Source organism: Lagopus muta, chromosome 29, assembly GCF_023343835.1.
Source record: "Lagopus muta isolate bLagMut1 chromosome 29, bLagMut1 primary, whole genome shotgun sequence".
Classification (NCBI taxonomy): Eukaryota; Metazoa; Chordata; class Aves; order Galliformes; family Phasianidae; genus Lagopus; species Lagopus muta.
This window is the reverse complement of record NC_064461.1, coordinates 2240301-2255508: the sequence shown is the minus strand read 5'-3', so window position 1 is coordinate 2255508 and position 15208 is coordinate 2240301. Positions and strand designations below refer to the sequence as shown.

General features: G+C 63.5%; 2 protein-coding genes across 2 annotated transcripts in view; one reads left to right on the top strand and one right to left on the bottom strand.

Annotated features, from left to right (window-relative positions):
* Positions 1 to 15208, top strand: part of SV2A (synaptic vesicle glycoprotein 2A) — a 234886-nt gene that overhangs the window by 133104 nt on the left and 86574 nt on the right.
* On the bottom strand, positions 13001 to 14466 carry LOC125685691 (cytochrome b5 domain-containing protein 1). Its single transcript, XM_048928977.1, has 5 exons — positions 14325 to 14466; positions 14180 to 14256; positions 13692 to 13910; positions 13334 to 13568; positions 13001 to 13113 (listed from the first exon to the last, which is right to left on the bottom strand). Exons 1-5 carry the CDS (start codon positions 14452 to 14454, stop codon positions 13103 to 13105), a joined length of 672 nt encoding a protein of 223 aa, XP_048784934.1. The 5' UTR covers positions 14455 to 14466; the 3' UTR covers positions 13001 to 13102.

Sequence of the window (15208 nt, the reverse complement as noted above, 5' to 3'; positions counted from 1 at the left end):
GGCAGGCAGGCAGGGGCCGGGACTCCAGCCAGGCTGACAAGGCTGGCAGGCAGGCGCCGGGACTCCAGCCAGGCTGCCAAGGCAGGCAGGCAGGGGCCACGACTCCAGCCAGGCTACCAAGGCAGGCAGGCAGGGGCTGAGAATCCAGCCAGGCTGCCAAGGCAGGCAGGCAGGGGCCACGAGTCCAGCCAGGCCTCCAAGGCAGGCAGGCAGGGGCCGGGACTCCAGCCAGGCCTCCAAGGCAGGCAGGCAGGGGCCACGACTCCAGCCAGGCTGCCAAGGCAGGCAGGCAGGGGCCACGAGTCCAGCCAGGCCTCCAAGGCAGGCAGGCAGGGGCCGCGACACCAGCCAGGCCTCCAAGGCAGGCAGGCAGGGGCCGAGACGCCAGCCAGGCCTCCAAGGCAGGCAGGCAGGGGCCGAGACGCCAGCCAGGCTGCCAAGGCAGGCAGGCAGGGGCCGGGACTCCAGCCAGGCCTCCAAGGCAGGCAGGCAGGGGCCGGGACTCCAGCCAGGCTGCCAAGGCAGGCAGGCAGGGGCCGGGACTCCAGCCAGGCTGCCAAGGCAGGCAGGCAGGGGCCGAAACTCCAGCCAGGCTGCCAAGGCAGGCAGGCAGGGGCCGGGACTCCAGCCAGGCTGCCAAGGCAGGCAGGCAGGGGCCACGACTCCAGCCAGGCTGCCAAGGCAGGCAGGCAGGGGCCGAAACTCCAGCCAGGCTGCCAAGGCAGGCAGGCAGGGGCCGGGACTCCAGCCAGGCCTCCAAGGCAGGCAGGCAGGGGTCAGGAAGAGGCTGTGACGCCAGCCAGGATGGAAAATAATAAAATAAAGAAATAAAAAATGAATTGGTCTTGTCTAATAACAAGGCAACTTCTCGGAGTGGGTCCAGATGAGGGCCGATAAGATGATCAGAGGGCTGGAGCACCTCTCCTAAGCAGAAAGGTTGAAGGAACTGGGCTTGTTTAGCTTGGAGAAGAGAAGGCTCCAGGGCCTTGCAGTACTTGAGGGGAGCGTATAAAGAGGAGGGCAGTGGTGATTATGAGCCATGCTAGGACAAGGGGGAATGGTCTTGTTGGAAATATCCAAGTCATCTTGTCAGGACGGCATCTCTGATAAAAGCAGATTTGATTCGCGGTTGCAATGGCAGCGTCCCGCAAGCAGCAGCGCCTATGGACACGCCATGACAGCCTTTAGACCCTGTTTGCTCCCCCTTGCCTCCCCCCTCCCCTGTTTCCCCACTGGCTGCGTACTCCACGTTCACAGTCTTATCAGAAGGTTGACATTTGCTATTTCCTTGTTCATTTATTTGTTACCTGGTGTCAGTCAGCAGCCGTCCTGTTGTTTCCAAGCTGTCTCGGTGCTCTCCTTGTCCTATTGATGTGGCGAGTTTCTTTAAAGTCTTCGTTGCACAAAGAGCACTGGGGATGATGCCAGGCCTTCCCATGTCTCTTCAGGCGCTTCCTCGGGCTGCCATCCCTTGCTCTCTGGTTTGCTCTCGTGCAGGATGTTCTTGCAGTGTCTGACAAAATATACATCTATACACCTCTATACAGTGTGCGTGCCTGGGAAGGTTCGTCTAGAGGATCAGTGATGTAAACTTCTCCAGCTCTGCAGCCCTCCTTTGGACACTCTCTCCTAGCATCTCATGGAGTGGCAGCCCAAGCTGCCCCCAGCGCTGGAGGCGAGGCCGCACAGCGCAGAGCAGAGCGGGACAGCCGCTTCCCTGGCCTGGCAGTGCTGGGCCTGACGCAGCCCAGGGTCCGGTTGAGCCTTCTGACTGCCTGGCACACTGCCGGCTCAGATTCCATTGGCCGTCAAACCAGATGCCTTTTGGCCAGGCTGCGCTCCAGAACTGCCCCCCTCATGTCTGCACACAGAGCCAGGGCACCCCGTCCCAGGTGCAGAACCCAGCGCTTGCCCTTCTTCGTGCAGATGGGAACCACCCTCATTTTGTCCAGATCTCAAGGCAAGGCCTCTTGATCCACAAGGAGGTCCAAACTCCTCCCAGCTTAGCATCATCCACAAACTGATTGATACAACTAACAGATCTTTATTGGAATCAACAGTAAAAACAACATGGAGAAATGGCCTTAAAATGGAGCCCTGCAGAATCCCAGTGGTGACACATAGGGCAACTGTCAGGACAAAGTCACCCAATCCTCCAGTGCAGCCATGTTTTAGTTGACAAGGGACATTCTAAGGCATGCATAGCCAAGGCTTTATGATGCCATGAGCCACCTCCCTGACAAAAGCTCTAAATATGGGAAACCTGGCAACAGAACACCAGCTGTGATGCAAGGCAGCCAGCCAATAAAGGCAGGCAGGGGCCACGATTCCAGCCGACGCAATCAGGGACCACAACTCCAGCCAGCCATCCAAGGTAGGTAGGTGGGGGCCTCGACTCCAGCCAACGCAAGCAGGGACCACGACTTCAGCCAGCCAGCCAGCCAAAGTAAGCAGGCAGGGACCCCGACTCCAGCCAACGCAAGCAGGGACCACGACGCCAGCCGACCCAAGCAGGGGCCACGACTGCAGCCAGCCAGCCAGCCAAGGCAGGCAGGCAGGGACGACAACTCCAGATGATGCAAGCAGGGACCCCGACTCCAGCCAACGCAAGCAGGGACCACGATGCCAACCGACCCAAGCAGCGGCCACGACTGCAGCCAGCCAGCCAGCCAAGGCAGGCAGGCAGGGACGACAACTGCAGCTGATACAAGCAGGGACCCCGACTCCAGCCAGGCAGCCAGCCAAGGCAGGAAGGCAGGGACCACGAGTCCAGCCAACGCAAGCACGGACCACGACTCCAGCTGACCCAAGCAGAGGCCACGACTCCAGCCAGCCAGCCAAGGCAGGCAGGCAGGGGCCGGGACTCCAGCCAGGCTGCCAAGGCAGGCAGGCAGGGGCCGAGACTCCAGCCAGGCCGCCAAGGCAGGCAGGCAGGGGCCACGATTCCAGCCAGGCTGCCAAGGCAGGCAGGCAGGGGCCGAGACTCCAGCCAGGCCGCCAAGGCAGGCAGGCAGGGGCCGCGACTCCAGCCAGGCTGCCAAGGCAGGCAGGCAGGGGCCGAGACTCCAACCAGGCTGCCAAGGCAGGCAGGCAGGGGCCGAGACTCCAGCCAGGCCGCCAAGGCAGGCAGGTGGGGGCCACGACTCCAGCCAGGCTGCCAAGGCAGGCAGGCAGGGGCCACGATTCCAGCCAGGCTGCCAAGGCAGGCAGGCAGGGGCCGAGACTCCAGCCAGGCCGCCAAGGCAGGCAGGCAGGGGCCACGATTCCAGCCAGGCTGCCAAGGCAGGCAGGCAGGGACCCCGACTCCAGCCAACGCAAGCAGGGACCACGACGCCAGCCGACCCAAGCAGGGGCCACGACTGCAGCCAGCCAGCCAGCCAAGGCAGGCAGGCAGGGACGACAACTCCAGATGATGCAAGCAGGGACCCCGACTCCAGCCAACGCAAGCAGGCACCACGATGCCAACCGACCCAAGCAGCGGCCACGACTGCAGCCAGCCAGCCAGCCAAGGCAGGCAGGCAGGGACGACAACTCCAGATGATGCAAGCAGGGACCCCGACTCCAGCCAGGCAGCCAGCCAAGGCAGGAAGGCAGGGACCACGAGTCCAGCCAACGCAAGCACGGACCACGACTCCAGCTGACCCAAGCAGAGGCCACGACTCCAGCCAGCCAGCCAAGGCAGGCAGGCAGGGGCCGGGACTCCAGCCAGGCTGCCAAGGCAGGCAGGCAGGGGCCGAGACTCCAGCCAGGCCGCCAAGGCAGGCAGGCAGGGGCCACGATTCCAGCCAGGCTGCCAAGGCAGGCAGGCAGGGGCCACGATTCCAGCCAGGCTGCCAAGGCAGGCAGGCAGGGGCCGCGACTCCAGCCAGGCTGCCAAGGCAGGCAGGCAGGGGCCGAGACTCCAACCAGGCTGCCAAGGCAGGCAGGCAGGGGCCGAGACTCCAGCCAGGCCGCCAAGGCAGGCAGGTAGGGGCCACAACTCCAGCCAGGCTGCCAAGGCAGGCAGGCAGGGGCCACGATTCCAGCCAGGCTGCCAAGGCAGGCAGGTAGGGGCCACGACTCCAGCCAGGATGCCAAGGCAGGCAGGCAGGGGCCGGGACTCCAGCCAGGCTGCCAAGGCAGGCAGGCAGGGGCCACGACTCCAGCCAGGCTGCCAAGGCAGGCAGGCAGGGGCCGGGACTCCAGCCAGGCCTCCAAGGCAGGCAGGCAGGGGCCGAGACTCCAGCCAGGCCGCCAAGGCAGGCAGGTAGGGGCCACGATTCCAGCCAGGCTGCCAAGGCAGGCAGGCAGGGGCCACGATTCCAGCCAGGCTGACAAGGCAGGCAGGCAGGGGCCACGACTCCAGCCAGGCTGCAAAGGCAGGCAGGCAGTGGCCACGAGTCCAGCCAGGCATCCAAGGCAGGCAGGCAGGGGCCGGGACTCCAGCCAGGCCTCCAAGGCAGGCAGGCAGGGGCCGGGACTCCAGCCAGGCCTCCAAGGCAGGCAGGCAGGGGCCGGGACTCCAGCCAGGCCTCCAAGGCAGGCAGGCAGGGGCCGGGACTCCAGCCAGGCCTCCAAGGCAGGCAGGCAGGGACCACGACTCCAGCCAACGCAAGCACGGACCACGACTCCAGCTGACCCAAGCAGATGCCACGACTCCAGCCAGCCAGCCAAGGCAGGCAGGCAGGGGCCGAGACTCCAGCCAGGCTGCCAAGGCAGGCAGGCAGGGGCCACGATTCCAGCCAGGCTGCCAAGGCAGGCAGGCAGGGGCCGAGACTCCAGCCAGGCCGCCAAGGCAGGCAGGCAGGGTCCGCGACTCCAGCCAGGCTGCCAAGGCAGGCAGGCAGGGGCCGAGACTCCAGCCAGGCTGACAAGGCAGGCAGGCAGGGGCCACGACTCCAGCCAGGATGCCAAGGCAGGCAGGCAGGGGCCGCGACTCCAGCCAGGCTGCCAAGGCAGGCAGGCAGGGGCCGGGACTCCAGTCAGGCCTCCAAGGCAGGCAGGCAGGGGCCGGGACTCCAGCCAGGCCTCCAAGGCAGGCAGGCAGGGGCCGGGACTCCAGCCAGGCCTCCAAGGCAGGCAGGCAGGGGCCGGGACTCCAGCCAGGCTGCAAAGGCAGGCAGGCAGGGGCCGGGACTCCAGCCAGCTAGCCAAGGCAGGCAGGCAGGGGCCGGGACTCCAGCCAGGCTGCCAAGGCAGGCAGGCAGGGGCCGGGACTCCAGCCAGGCCGCCAAGGCAGGCAGGCAGGGGCCACGATTCCAGCCAGGCTGCCAAGGCAGGCAGGCAGGCAGGGGCCGAGACTCCAGCCAGGCCGCCAAGGCAGGCAGGCAGGGGCCACGAGTCCAGCCAGGCTGCCAAGGCAGGCAGGCAGGGGCCGCGACTCCAGCCAGGCTGCCAAGGCAGGCAGGCAGGGGCCGAGACTCCAGCCAGGCCGCCAAGGCAGGCAGGTAGGGGCCACAACTCCAGCCAGGCTGCCAAGGCAGGCAGGCAGGGGCCACGATTCCAGCCAGGCTGACAAGGCAGGCAGGCAGGGGCCACGACTCCAGCCAGGATGCCAAGGCAGGCAGGCAGGGGCCGCGACTCCAGCCAGGATGCCAAGGCAGGCAGGCAGGGGCCGCGACTCCAGCCAGGCTGCCAAGGCAGGCAGGCAGGGGCCGGGACTCCAGCCAGGCCTCCAAGGCAGGCAGGCAGGGGCCGGGACTCCAGCCAGGCTGCCAAGGCAGGCAGGCAGGGGCCGGGACTCCAGCCAGGCCTCCAAGGCAGGCAGGCAGGGGCCGGGACTCCAGCCAGGCCTCCAAGGCAGGCAGGCAGGGGCCGAGACGCCAGCCAGGCTGCCAAGGCAGGCAGGCAGGGGACATGAGTCCAGCCAGGCCTCCAAGGCAGGCAGGCAGGGGCCGGGACTCCAGCCAGGCTGCCAAGGCAGGCAGGCAGGGGCCACGACTCCAGCCAGGCTGCCAAGGCAGGCAGGCAGGGGCCGAAACTCCAGCCAGGCTGCCAAGGCAGGCAGGCAGGGGCCGAAACTCCAGCCAGGCCTCCAAGGCAGGCAGGCAGGGGCCGGGACTCCAGCCAGGCTGCCAAGGCAGGCAGGCAGGGGCCGGGACTCCAGCCAGGCCTCCAAGGCAGGCAGGCAGGGGCCGGGACTCCAGCCAGGCTGCCAAGGCAGGCAGGCAGGGGCCACGAGTCCAGCCAGGCTGCCAAGGCAGGCAGGCAGGGGCCGAAACTCCAGCCAGGCTGCCAAGGCAGGCAGGCAGGGGCCACGAGTCCAGCCAGGCTGCCAAGGCAGGCAGGCAGGGGCCGGGACTCCAGCCAGGCTGCCAAGGCAGGCAGGCAGGGGCCACGACTCCAGCCAGGCTGCCAAGGCAGGCAGGCAGGGGCCGAAACTCCAGCCAGGCTGCCAAGGCAGGCAGGCAGGGGCCGGGACTCCAGCCAGGCTGCCAAGGCAGGCAGGCAGGGGCCGAAACTCCAGCCAGGCCTCCAAGGCAGGCAGGTAGGGGCCGGGACTCCAGCCAGGCTGCCAAGGCAGGCAGGCAGGGGCCGGGACTCCAGCCAGGCTGCCAAGGCAGGCAGGCAGGGGCCGGGACTCCAGCCAGGCCTCCAAGGCAGGCAGGCAGGGGCCGGGACTCCAGCCAGGCCTCCAAGGCAGGCAGGCAGGGGTCAGGAAGAGGCTGTGACGCCAGCCAGGATGGAAAATAATAAAATAAAGAAATAAAAAATGAATTGGTCTTGTCTAATAACAAGGCAACTTCTTGGAGTTTGTCCAGATGAGGGCCGATAAGATGATCAGAGGGCTGGAGCACCTCTCCTAAGCAGAAAGGTTGAAGGAACTGGGCTTGTTTAGCTTGGAGAAGAGAAGGCTCCAGGGCCTTGCAGTACTTGAGGGGAGCGTATAAAGAGGAGGGCAGTGGTGATTATGAGCCATGCTAGGACAAGGGGGAATGGTCTTGTTGGAAATATCCAAGTCATCTTGTCAGGACGGCATCTCTGATAAAAGCAGATTTGATTCGCGGTTGCAATGGCAGCGTCCCGCAAGCAGCAGCGCCTATGGACACGCCATGACAGCCTTTAGACCCTGTTTGCTCCCCCTTGCCTCCCCCCTCCCCTGTTTCCCCACTGGCTGCGTACTCCACGTTCACAGTCTTATCAGAAGGTTGACATTTGCTATTTCCTTGTTCATTTATTTGTCACCTGGTGTCAGTCAGCAGCCGTCCTGTTGTTTCCAAGCTGTCTCGGTGCTCTCCTTGTCCTATTGATGTGGCGAGTTTCTTTAAAGTCTTTGTTGCACAAAGAGCACTGGGGATGATGCCAGGCCTTCCCATGTCTCTTCAGGCGCTTCCTCGGGCTGCCATCCCTTGCTCTCTGGTTTGCTCTCGTGCAGGATGTTCTTGCAGTGTCTGACAAAATATACATCTATACACCTCTATACAGTGTGCGTGCCTGGGAAGGTTCGTCTAGAGGATCAGTGATGTAAACTTCTCCAGCTCTGCAGCCCTCCTTTGGACACTCTCTCCTAGCATCTCATGGAGTGGCAGCCCAAGCTGCCCCCAGCGCTGGAGGCGAGGCCGCACAGCGCAGAGCAGAGCGGGACAGCCGCTTCCCTGGCCTGGCAGTGCTGGGCCTGACGCAGCCCAGGGTCCGGTTGAGCCTTCTGACTGCCTGGCACACTGCCGGCTCAGATTCCATTGGCCGTCAAACCAGATGCCTTTTGGCCAGGCTGCGCTCCAGAACTGCCCCCCTCATGTCTGCACACAGAGCCAGGGCACCCCGTCCCAGGTGCAGAACCCAGCGCTTGCCCTTCTTCGTGCAGATGGGAACCACCCTCATTTTGTCCAGATCTCAAGGCAAGGCCTCTTGATCCACAAGGAGGTCCAAACTCCTCCCAGCTTAGCATCATCCACAAACTGATTGATACAACTAACAGATCTTTATTGGAATCAACAGTAAAAACAACATGGAGAAATGGCCTTAAAATGGAGCCCTGCAGAATCCCAGTGGTGACACATAGGGCAACTGTCAGGACAAAGTCACCCAATCCTCCAGTGCAGCCATGTTTTAGTTGACAAGGGACATTCTAAGGCATGCATAGCCAAGGCTTTATGATGCCATGAGCCACCTCCCTGACAAAAGCTCTAAATATGGGAAACCTGGCAACAGAACACCAGCTGTGATGCAAGGCAGCCAGCCAATAAAGGCAGGCAGGGGCCACGATTCCAGCCGACATTATCAGGGACCACGACTCCAGCCAACCATCCAAGGTAGGTAGGTGGGGGCCTCGACTACAGCCAACGCAAGCAGGGACCACGACTTCAGCCAGCCAGCCAGCCAAAGTAAGCAGGCAGGGACCCCGACTCCAGCCAACGCAAGCAGGGACCACGACGCCAGCCGACCCAAGCAGGGGCCACGACTGCAGCCAGCCAGCCAGCCAAGGCAGGCAGGCAGGGACGACAACTCCAGATGATGCAAGCAGGGACCCCGACTCCAGCCAACGCAAGCAGGGACCACGATGCCAACCGACCCAAGCAGCGGCCACGACTGCAGCCAGCCAGCCAGCCAAGGTAGGCAGGCAGGGACGACAACTCCAGATGATGCAAGCAGGGACCCCGACTCCAGCCAGGCAGCCAGCCAAGGCAGGAAGGCAGGGACCACGAGTCCAGCCAACGCAAGCACGGACCACGACTCCAGCTGACCCAAGCAGAGGCCACGACTCCAGCCAGCCAGCCAAGGCAGGCAGGCAGGGGCCGGGACTCCAGCCAGGCTGCCAAGGCAGGCAGGCAGGGGCCGAGACTCCAGCCAGGCCGCCAAGGCAGGCAGGCAGGGGCCACGATTCCAGCCAGGCTGCCAAGGCAGGCAGGCAGGGGCCACGATTCCAGCCAGGCTGCCAAGGCAGGCAGGCAGGGGCCGCGACTCCAGCCAGGCCGCCAAGGCAGGCAGGCAGGGGCCGAGACTCCAACCAGGCTGCCAAGGCAGGCAGGCAGGGGCCGCGACTCCAGCCAGGCTGCCAAGGCAGGCAGGCAGGGGCCGAGACTCCAACCAGGCTGCCAAGGCAGGCAGGCAGGGGCCGAGACTCCAGCCAGGCCGCCAAGGCAGGCAGGTAGGGGCCACAACTCCAGCCAGGCTGCCAAGGCAGGCAGGCAGGGGCCACGATTCCAGCCAGGCTGCCAAGGCAGGTAGGCAGGGGCCACGACTCCAGCCAGGATGCCAAGGCAGGCAGGCAGGGGCCGCGACTCCAGCCAGGATGCCAAGGCAGGCAGGCAGGGGCCGCGACTCCAGCCAGGCTGACAAGGCAGGCAGGCAGGGGCCACGACTCCAGCCAGGCTGCCAAGGCAGGCAGGCAGGGGCCGGGACTCCAGCCAGGCCTCCAAGGCAGGCAGGCAGGGGCCGGGACTCCAGCCAGGCCTCCAAGGCAGGCAGGCAGGGGCCGAGACTCCAGCCAGGCCGCCAAGGCAGGCAGGCAGGGGCCACGATTCCAGCCAGGCTGACAAGGCAGGCAGGCAGGGGCCACGACTCCAGCCAGGCTGCCAAGGCAGGCAGGCAGGGGCCACGATTCCAGCCAGGCTGCCAAGGCAGGCAGGCAGGGGCCACGACTCCAGCCAGGCTGCAAAGGCAGGCAGGCAGGGGCCACGAGTCCAGCCAGGCCTCCAAGGCAGGCAGGCAGGGGCCGGGACTCCAGCCAGGCCTCCAAGGCAGGCAGGCAGGGGCCGGGACTCCAGCCAGGCCTCCAAGGCAGGCAGGCAGGGGCCGGGACTCCAGCCAGGCCTCCAAGGCAGGCAGGCAGGGACCACGACTCCAGCCAACGCAAGCACGGACCACGACTCCAGCTGACCCAAGCAGAGGCCACGACTCCAGCCAGGCTGCCAAGGCAGGCAGGCAGGGGCCGGGACTCCAGCCAGGCTGCCAAGGCAGGCAGGCAGGGGCCGAGACTCCAGCCAGGCTGCCAAGGCAGGCAGGCAGGGGCCACGATTCCAGCCAGGCTGCCAAGGCAGGCAGGCAGGGGCCGCGACTCCAGCCAGGCCGCCAAGGCAGGCAGGCAGGGGCCGAGACTCCAGCCAGGCTGACAAGGCAGGCAGGCAGGGGCCACGACTCCAGCCAGGATGCCAAGGCAGGCAGGCAGGGGCCACGACTCCAGCCAGGCTGCCAAGGCAGGCAGGCAGGGGCCACGACTCCAGCCAGGCTGCCAAGGCAGGCAGGCAGGGGCCGAGACTCCAGCCAGGCCGCCAAGGCAGGCAGGCAGGGGCCGCGACTCCAGCCAGGCTGCCAAGGCAGGCAGGCCAGGGCCACGACTCCAGCCAGGCTGCCAAGGCAGGCAGGCAGGGGCCGAAACTCCAGCCAGGCCTCCAAGGCAGGCAGGCAGGGGCCGGGACTCCAGCCAGGCTGCCAAGGCAGGCAGGCAGGGGCCGGGACTCCAGCCAGGCCTCCAAGGCAGGCAGGCAGGGGCCGGGACTCCAGCCAGGCCTCCAAGGCAGGCAGGCAGGGGCCGGGACTCCAGCCAGGCCTCCAAGGCAGGCAGGCAGGGGCCGGGACTCCAGCCAGGCTGCCAAGGCAGGCAGGCAGGGGCCACGAGTCCAGCCAGGCTGCCAAGGCAGGCAGGCAGGGGCCGGGACTCCAGCCAGGCCTCCAAGGCAGGCAGGCAGGGGCCGGGACTCCAGCCAGGCCTCCAAGGCAGGCAGGCAGGGGTCAGGAAGAGGCTGTGACGCCAGCCAGGATGGAAAATAATAAAATAAAGAAATAAAAAATGAATTGGTCTTGTCTAATAACAAGGCAACTTCTTGGAGTTTGTCCAGATGAGGGCCGATAAGATGATCAGAGGGCTGGAGCACCTCTCCTAAGCAGAAAGGTTGAAGGAACTGGGCTTGTTTAGCTTGGAGAAGAGAAGGCTCCAGGGCCTTGCAGTACTTGAGGGGAGCGTATAAAGAGGAGGGCAGTGGTGATTATGAGCCATGCTAGGACAAGGGGGAATGGTCTTGTTGGAAATATCCAAGTCATCTTGTCAGGACGGCATCTCTGATAAAAGCAGATTTGATTCGCGGTTGCAATGGCGGCGTCCCGCAAGCAGCAGCGCCTATGGACACGCCATGACAGCCTTCAGACCCTGTTTGCTCCCCCTTGCCTCCCCCCTCCCCTGTTTCCCCACTGGCTGCGTACTCCACGTTCACAGTCTTATCAGAAGGTTGACATTTGCTATTTCCTTGTTCATTTATTTGTTACCTGGTGTCAGTCAGCAGCCGTCCTGTTGTTTCCAAGCTGTCTCGGTGCTCTCCTTGTCCTATTGATGTGGCGAGTTTCTTTAAAGTCTTCGTTGCACAAAGAGCACTGGGGATGATGCCAGGCCTTCCCATGTCTCTTCAGGCGCTTCCTCGGGCTGCCATCCCTTGCTCTCTGGTTTGCTCTCGTGCAGGATGTTCTTGCAGTGTCTGACAAAATATACATCTATACACCTCTATACAGTGTGCGTGCCTGGGAAGGTTCGTCTATACGGTAAGTTTAAATCACTTATGAGAGATCCTCCCCAAGTGAAGTAGAGGGACTCCCAAAAAGAACTATGATAGCGGAGATCATGTAATAAAAATAATATTATGCAATTCTAATGCAGAAACAACATTTGATTCCCACAGTTGCGATGCTGGGCCTCCTGCAAGCAGGAGAGCACCCAGAAGAACAGTTCCATCTTTTATTCCCTATTCCCCGACGCTGATCTCGTTCTGCCCTGGTTCCTCACTGGCTGAGTATCGCAGGTTCACAATCTTCCTGACGCTTCACTAAACATGGAAACACTCAACAAACAAATCTTTGCTCATAAGCGTAAATCCGTAGTTCATTAATTAACTTATTCCACACCTGATCATTATTTTGCGGATATCTGCCTGTCCTTTCCACAAAGATGAGCTCGGCAGAAAAGCAGGGGAGGCTCTTGGTGCCTGGCACGTCCCAGCCTCCTTAGGAGTGAGGCGGTTCGGCCTCGTGGAGAGGCCCCAACTCCTTTGATGGTTGCTACATCTATTTTTCTTTTGCTGGCAGTTTCTTATCCTGACAGAACAAGTTGTTTTCTGATCCCTAACGCTATATTCGCATTGTTCGGAACATTTAACAACTATTACAGTTTTGCAAGAAAGAATTAATCACATAATTCAGTAATAATGTGTCACGGCGTTGACCAGATCAATCTACATCCGTGACAGGGCACCAGGACTCTGCCTGCCCCCACCCCAGTGCCACAGAAATGGGAAGGAAGGAAGGGAGGAGAAGAGCAGCGGCAGCAATCTATGGAGGAAAACTGATTGTACTGTAATAGCGGGATACAAGATATCACAATAGATACAATTAAATTGAAATGGAGATGAATAAAACAGACAAGATGAGAGAGAGAGAGTTCCTGGGACCGAGTCAAACCTGAACAGCTTGGAACGGCCAGGAAAACACCTCCAGCACCCAGTGCAAGGCAGCCAGAGAGCGGCCCCAGCTGGAAGGGCCAGATCCCAGGACTGCTGCAATGCACAGGGATCGGTACCTGGGATTGGGGCAGGGACACTTTAATGCCCCATACACTGCATGAAGTTCTGAGGTGGAACACTGAAACCCAAAAAAAAAAAAACCAAAAAAAGCATAGAACCCCTAAGGACACAGGGACTTTAGGGGCTCCAGGGGTGCCGTGGGATCGTGTCCAATCCCCCCTCTTCCAGCCCCTTGGGAGGATGCGACCTTGTGTCCCATGGCAGGTTGAGCTGTGACCGGCGGGTGTGCACAGCAGATGGGTGCACGGGGTGGGAGCCTTCCTCCGCAGTGACCAGAACACCAACAGCAGCCTTGGATCTGCACAGGAGCTCCTCAGGGCCGCTGGGAGATCGTCACGGGGGAAGGACAGCAGGGTCACATGTTGAGGGGTCGTTTGCCCTTTGTTAGCAGGGCTGCTCATTAGCACCAGGCTCTTCCTCGCAAACAGATCCTCAGGGGTGCCCCTAAACCACGGGATCCTGCATTGCCCCACCGTGACCACGCACAGAACAATTTTTCAACAACAAATAATAATTAAAAAAAAAAACAGCTTTATTGTGCTGCAAAAACACAACTGGAATCCAGAATGGGCGTAGTGCCCCCATAGTACCATCCACAGCCCAGGGTGGGGAAGATGTCACTGCAGGGCTGGAAAAGGAAGAGTGGGGCGGAAGTTTTCGGGTGGTCTGGGGGTCCTGGGAAGTTTTATGGCAGTCTGAAGGGTTTTAAGGGTTCTGAGAAGGACGGGGTCCTGGGGAGTTTTTTGGGGAGTCCTGTGCATTCCGGGTGGGAGGGGACAAGGGGGGAGGTCCGTTTTGAGGAGGTGAGGGGCCTATCTTAGGGTTTTGGGGGTGCTTAAAGGTCCCACCTTCCCTGGCGCTGCCAGCGTCATCGTTGAAGTAGAGAAACACGGTGGGGATGAAGTCCTTGGGGTCGAGGCGCAGGCTGCGCAGCTCGGAGGTGCTGTCCGGGATCCCGTTCTGCTCCAGGCTGAGCTGGGGGTTCAGCGGGACGCCGCCGTAGCACGCCGTGTATTTCTCCAGCTGCTCCTGCCAGCCCCGCGCCCGCCGCAGCGCCGCTCCCACCGGCTCCTCCCCGCACACCTAGGGGACCGTGAGAAGGGAAGGGGACGGGGCCGAGGTTCCCAGCACGTCGCTGGGTACAGCAGGATCCCACCGGGGAGCGGGCTCGTATCTCGGGGCCCGGGTGCCCCCCGTCCCACTGACCTCGATGACGCAGTTCTGGCCCGTCAGGGCGTTGCAGAGGCGCAACAGGCGGGGGGCGGCCGTCAGACGTCCCACCTGCAGCCGGGGGTCCCGCCACCACGCGGCGTGCCGCGGAAGGACCCCGTCTGAGCGCGGCGCGAGGGGCCGGGAGCCGCCCGGGGTCCCCAGCGGGTACCGGGAGCCGGTCTGGCCGGTGCAGGGCTCCACGCGGGGCAGCGGCTGCCGGTGGGAGGGACGCCTGACGCGCGTGGCCGGGATCGGAGGCCGCCGCCCCGTCCCGCCCGTGCGGGGATCCCCGCCTCGCACCGGGATCGCCCAGCTCGCACCCCCGCCGCCCTGGGACTGCAAACACCGGCACCGGGACCGCCCGGCACCGCGCCGGGCCCCGAAAACTGCGCCGGGACCCCTCCCCCGCTCCGCCGGTACAGCACCGCCCCGCCCCGAAGCCCCCCGAGCCCGGGGACGCTCCCGCCCCCCGTCCCACTCACGTCGCCGCTCTCGGGGTCAAAGCAGCGGCTCACGTCGGTGCCGACGGCGGCCAGCAGGGGGGCCAGGGTGACGCCACCTGGGGAAGAAGGTCGGACTCGGAGCCCCCACACCGGGACCCGCCCCCACAGCGGCCCCCCCCCGTACCGCGGCGCTCCCGCAGCAGCGGGCCCAGGTCGTAAACGCGGCCGAGAGCGCTGAGCAGGGGCCGCCCGGCCTCCGCCACCTCCCGTGTCGTCAAGTACCGGAGCCGCCGCTCCGCACCGCCCGCCGCCATGGGGGCGGTGCCGTTTCTATGGCAACGCGGCCGCCGAGCGCCCTCTCCCGATTGGCTGCGTGCGGCCCCGCCCATGGAGACGGTCCCGCCCACCCGAAGCTCCGCCCCGCCGCCACCGCCGCCGGGCGCGCCGGGAAACGCGACCCTCGGCGGCTGCGCGGGGACTGTCGGGAAACGGCGGCGCCGGGAGCGGGGCTGGGAGGCTGGAGGGGGGCTGTGGGGCCTATGGAGCCTATGGGGATCGGGCTGCTGGGGGGCGCCGTGGCGTGCCGGGAGCTATCGGGGTGCTGCAGGGATGCTCCAGGGGCCCCGTCGATTTTGTAGGAGCCTGGGGCGCTGTGGAGCTGTCTCGCTCCAATTTATAGGAGGGAGAGGAGGTTCTTTTATTATCTCTATACCCGGCGTGAGATTAAGAAGCAACGGTTCAAATGTTGGTCCGACCAGTTTATTACAAATCTTAATCAGGGAAATGGGGAAGGGGAGAACGGACACTGTTATGAATTAGGGTAATGGGGGAAGGGAAGGAGGGCGATAGAAAAGATAGGAAAGAAGAAGCAAGGAGTCTCTATAGGCAGCAAGAGGGAGATAGGCACCACCATGGATCCAGCGAGGTTCCTAGTTCAGTCTTTGATCTTCAGTAGCGGTGGGTCGTCAGGCAGAGTTGTCCTGTTGCCAATGACGACGACGACCATGGTGATGACGGCCCTTTTTCAATGCTTCAAAGTGGTTGAGTCAGCTCTTTTTGGAGTGACAG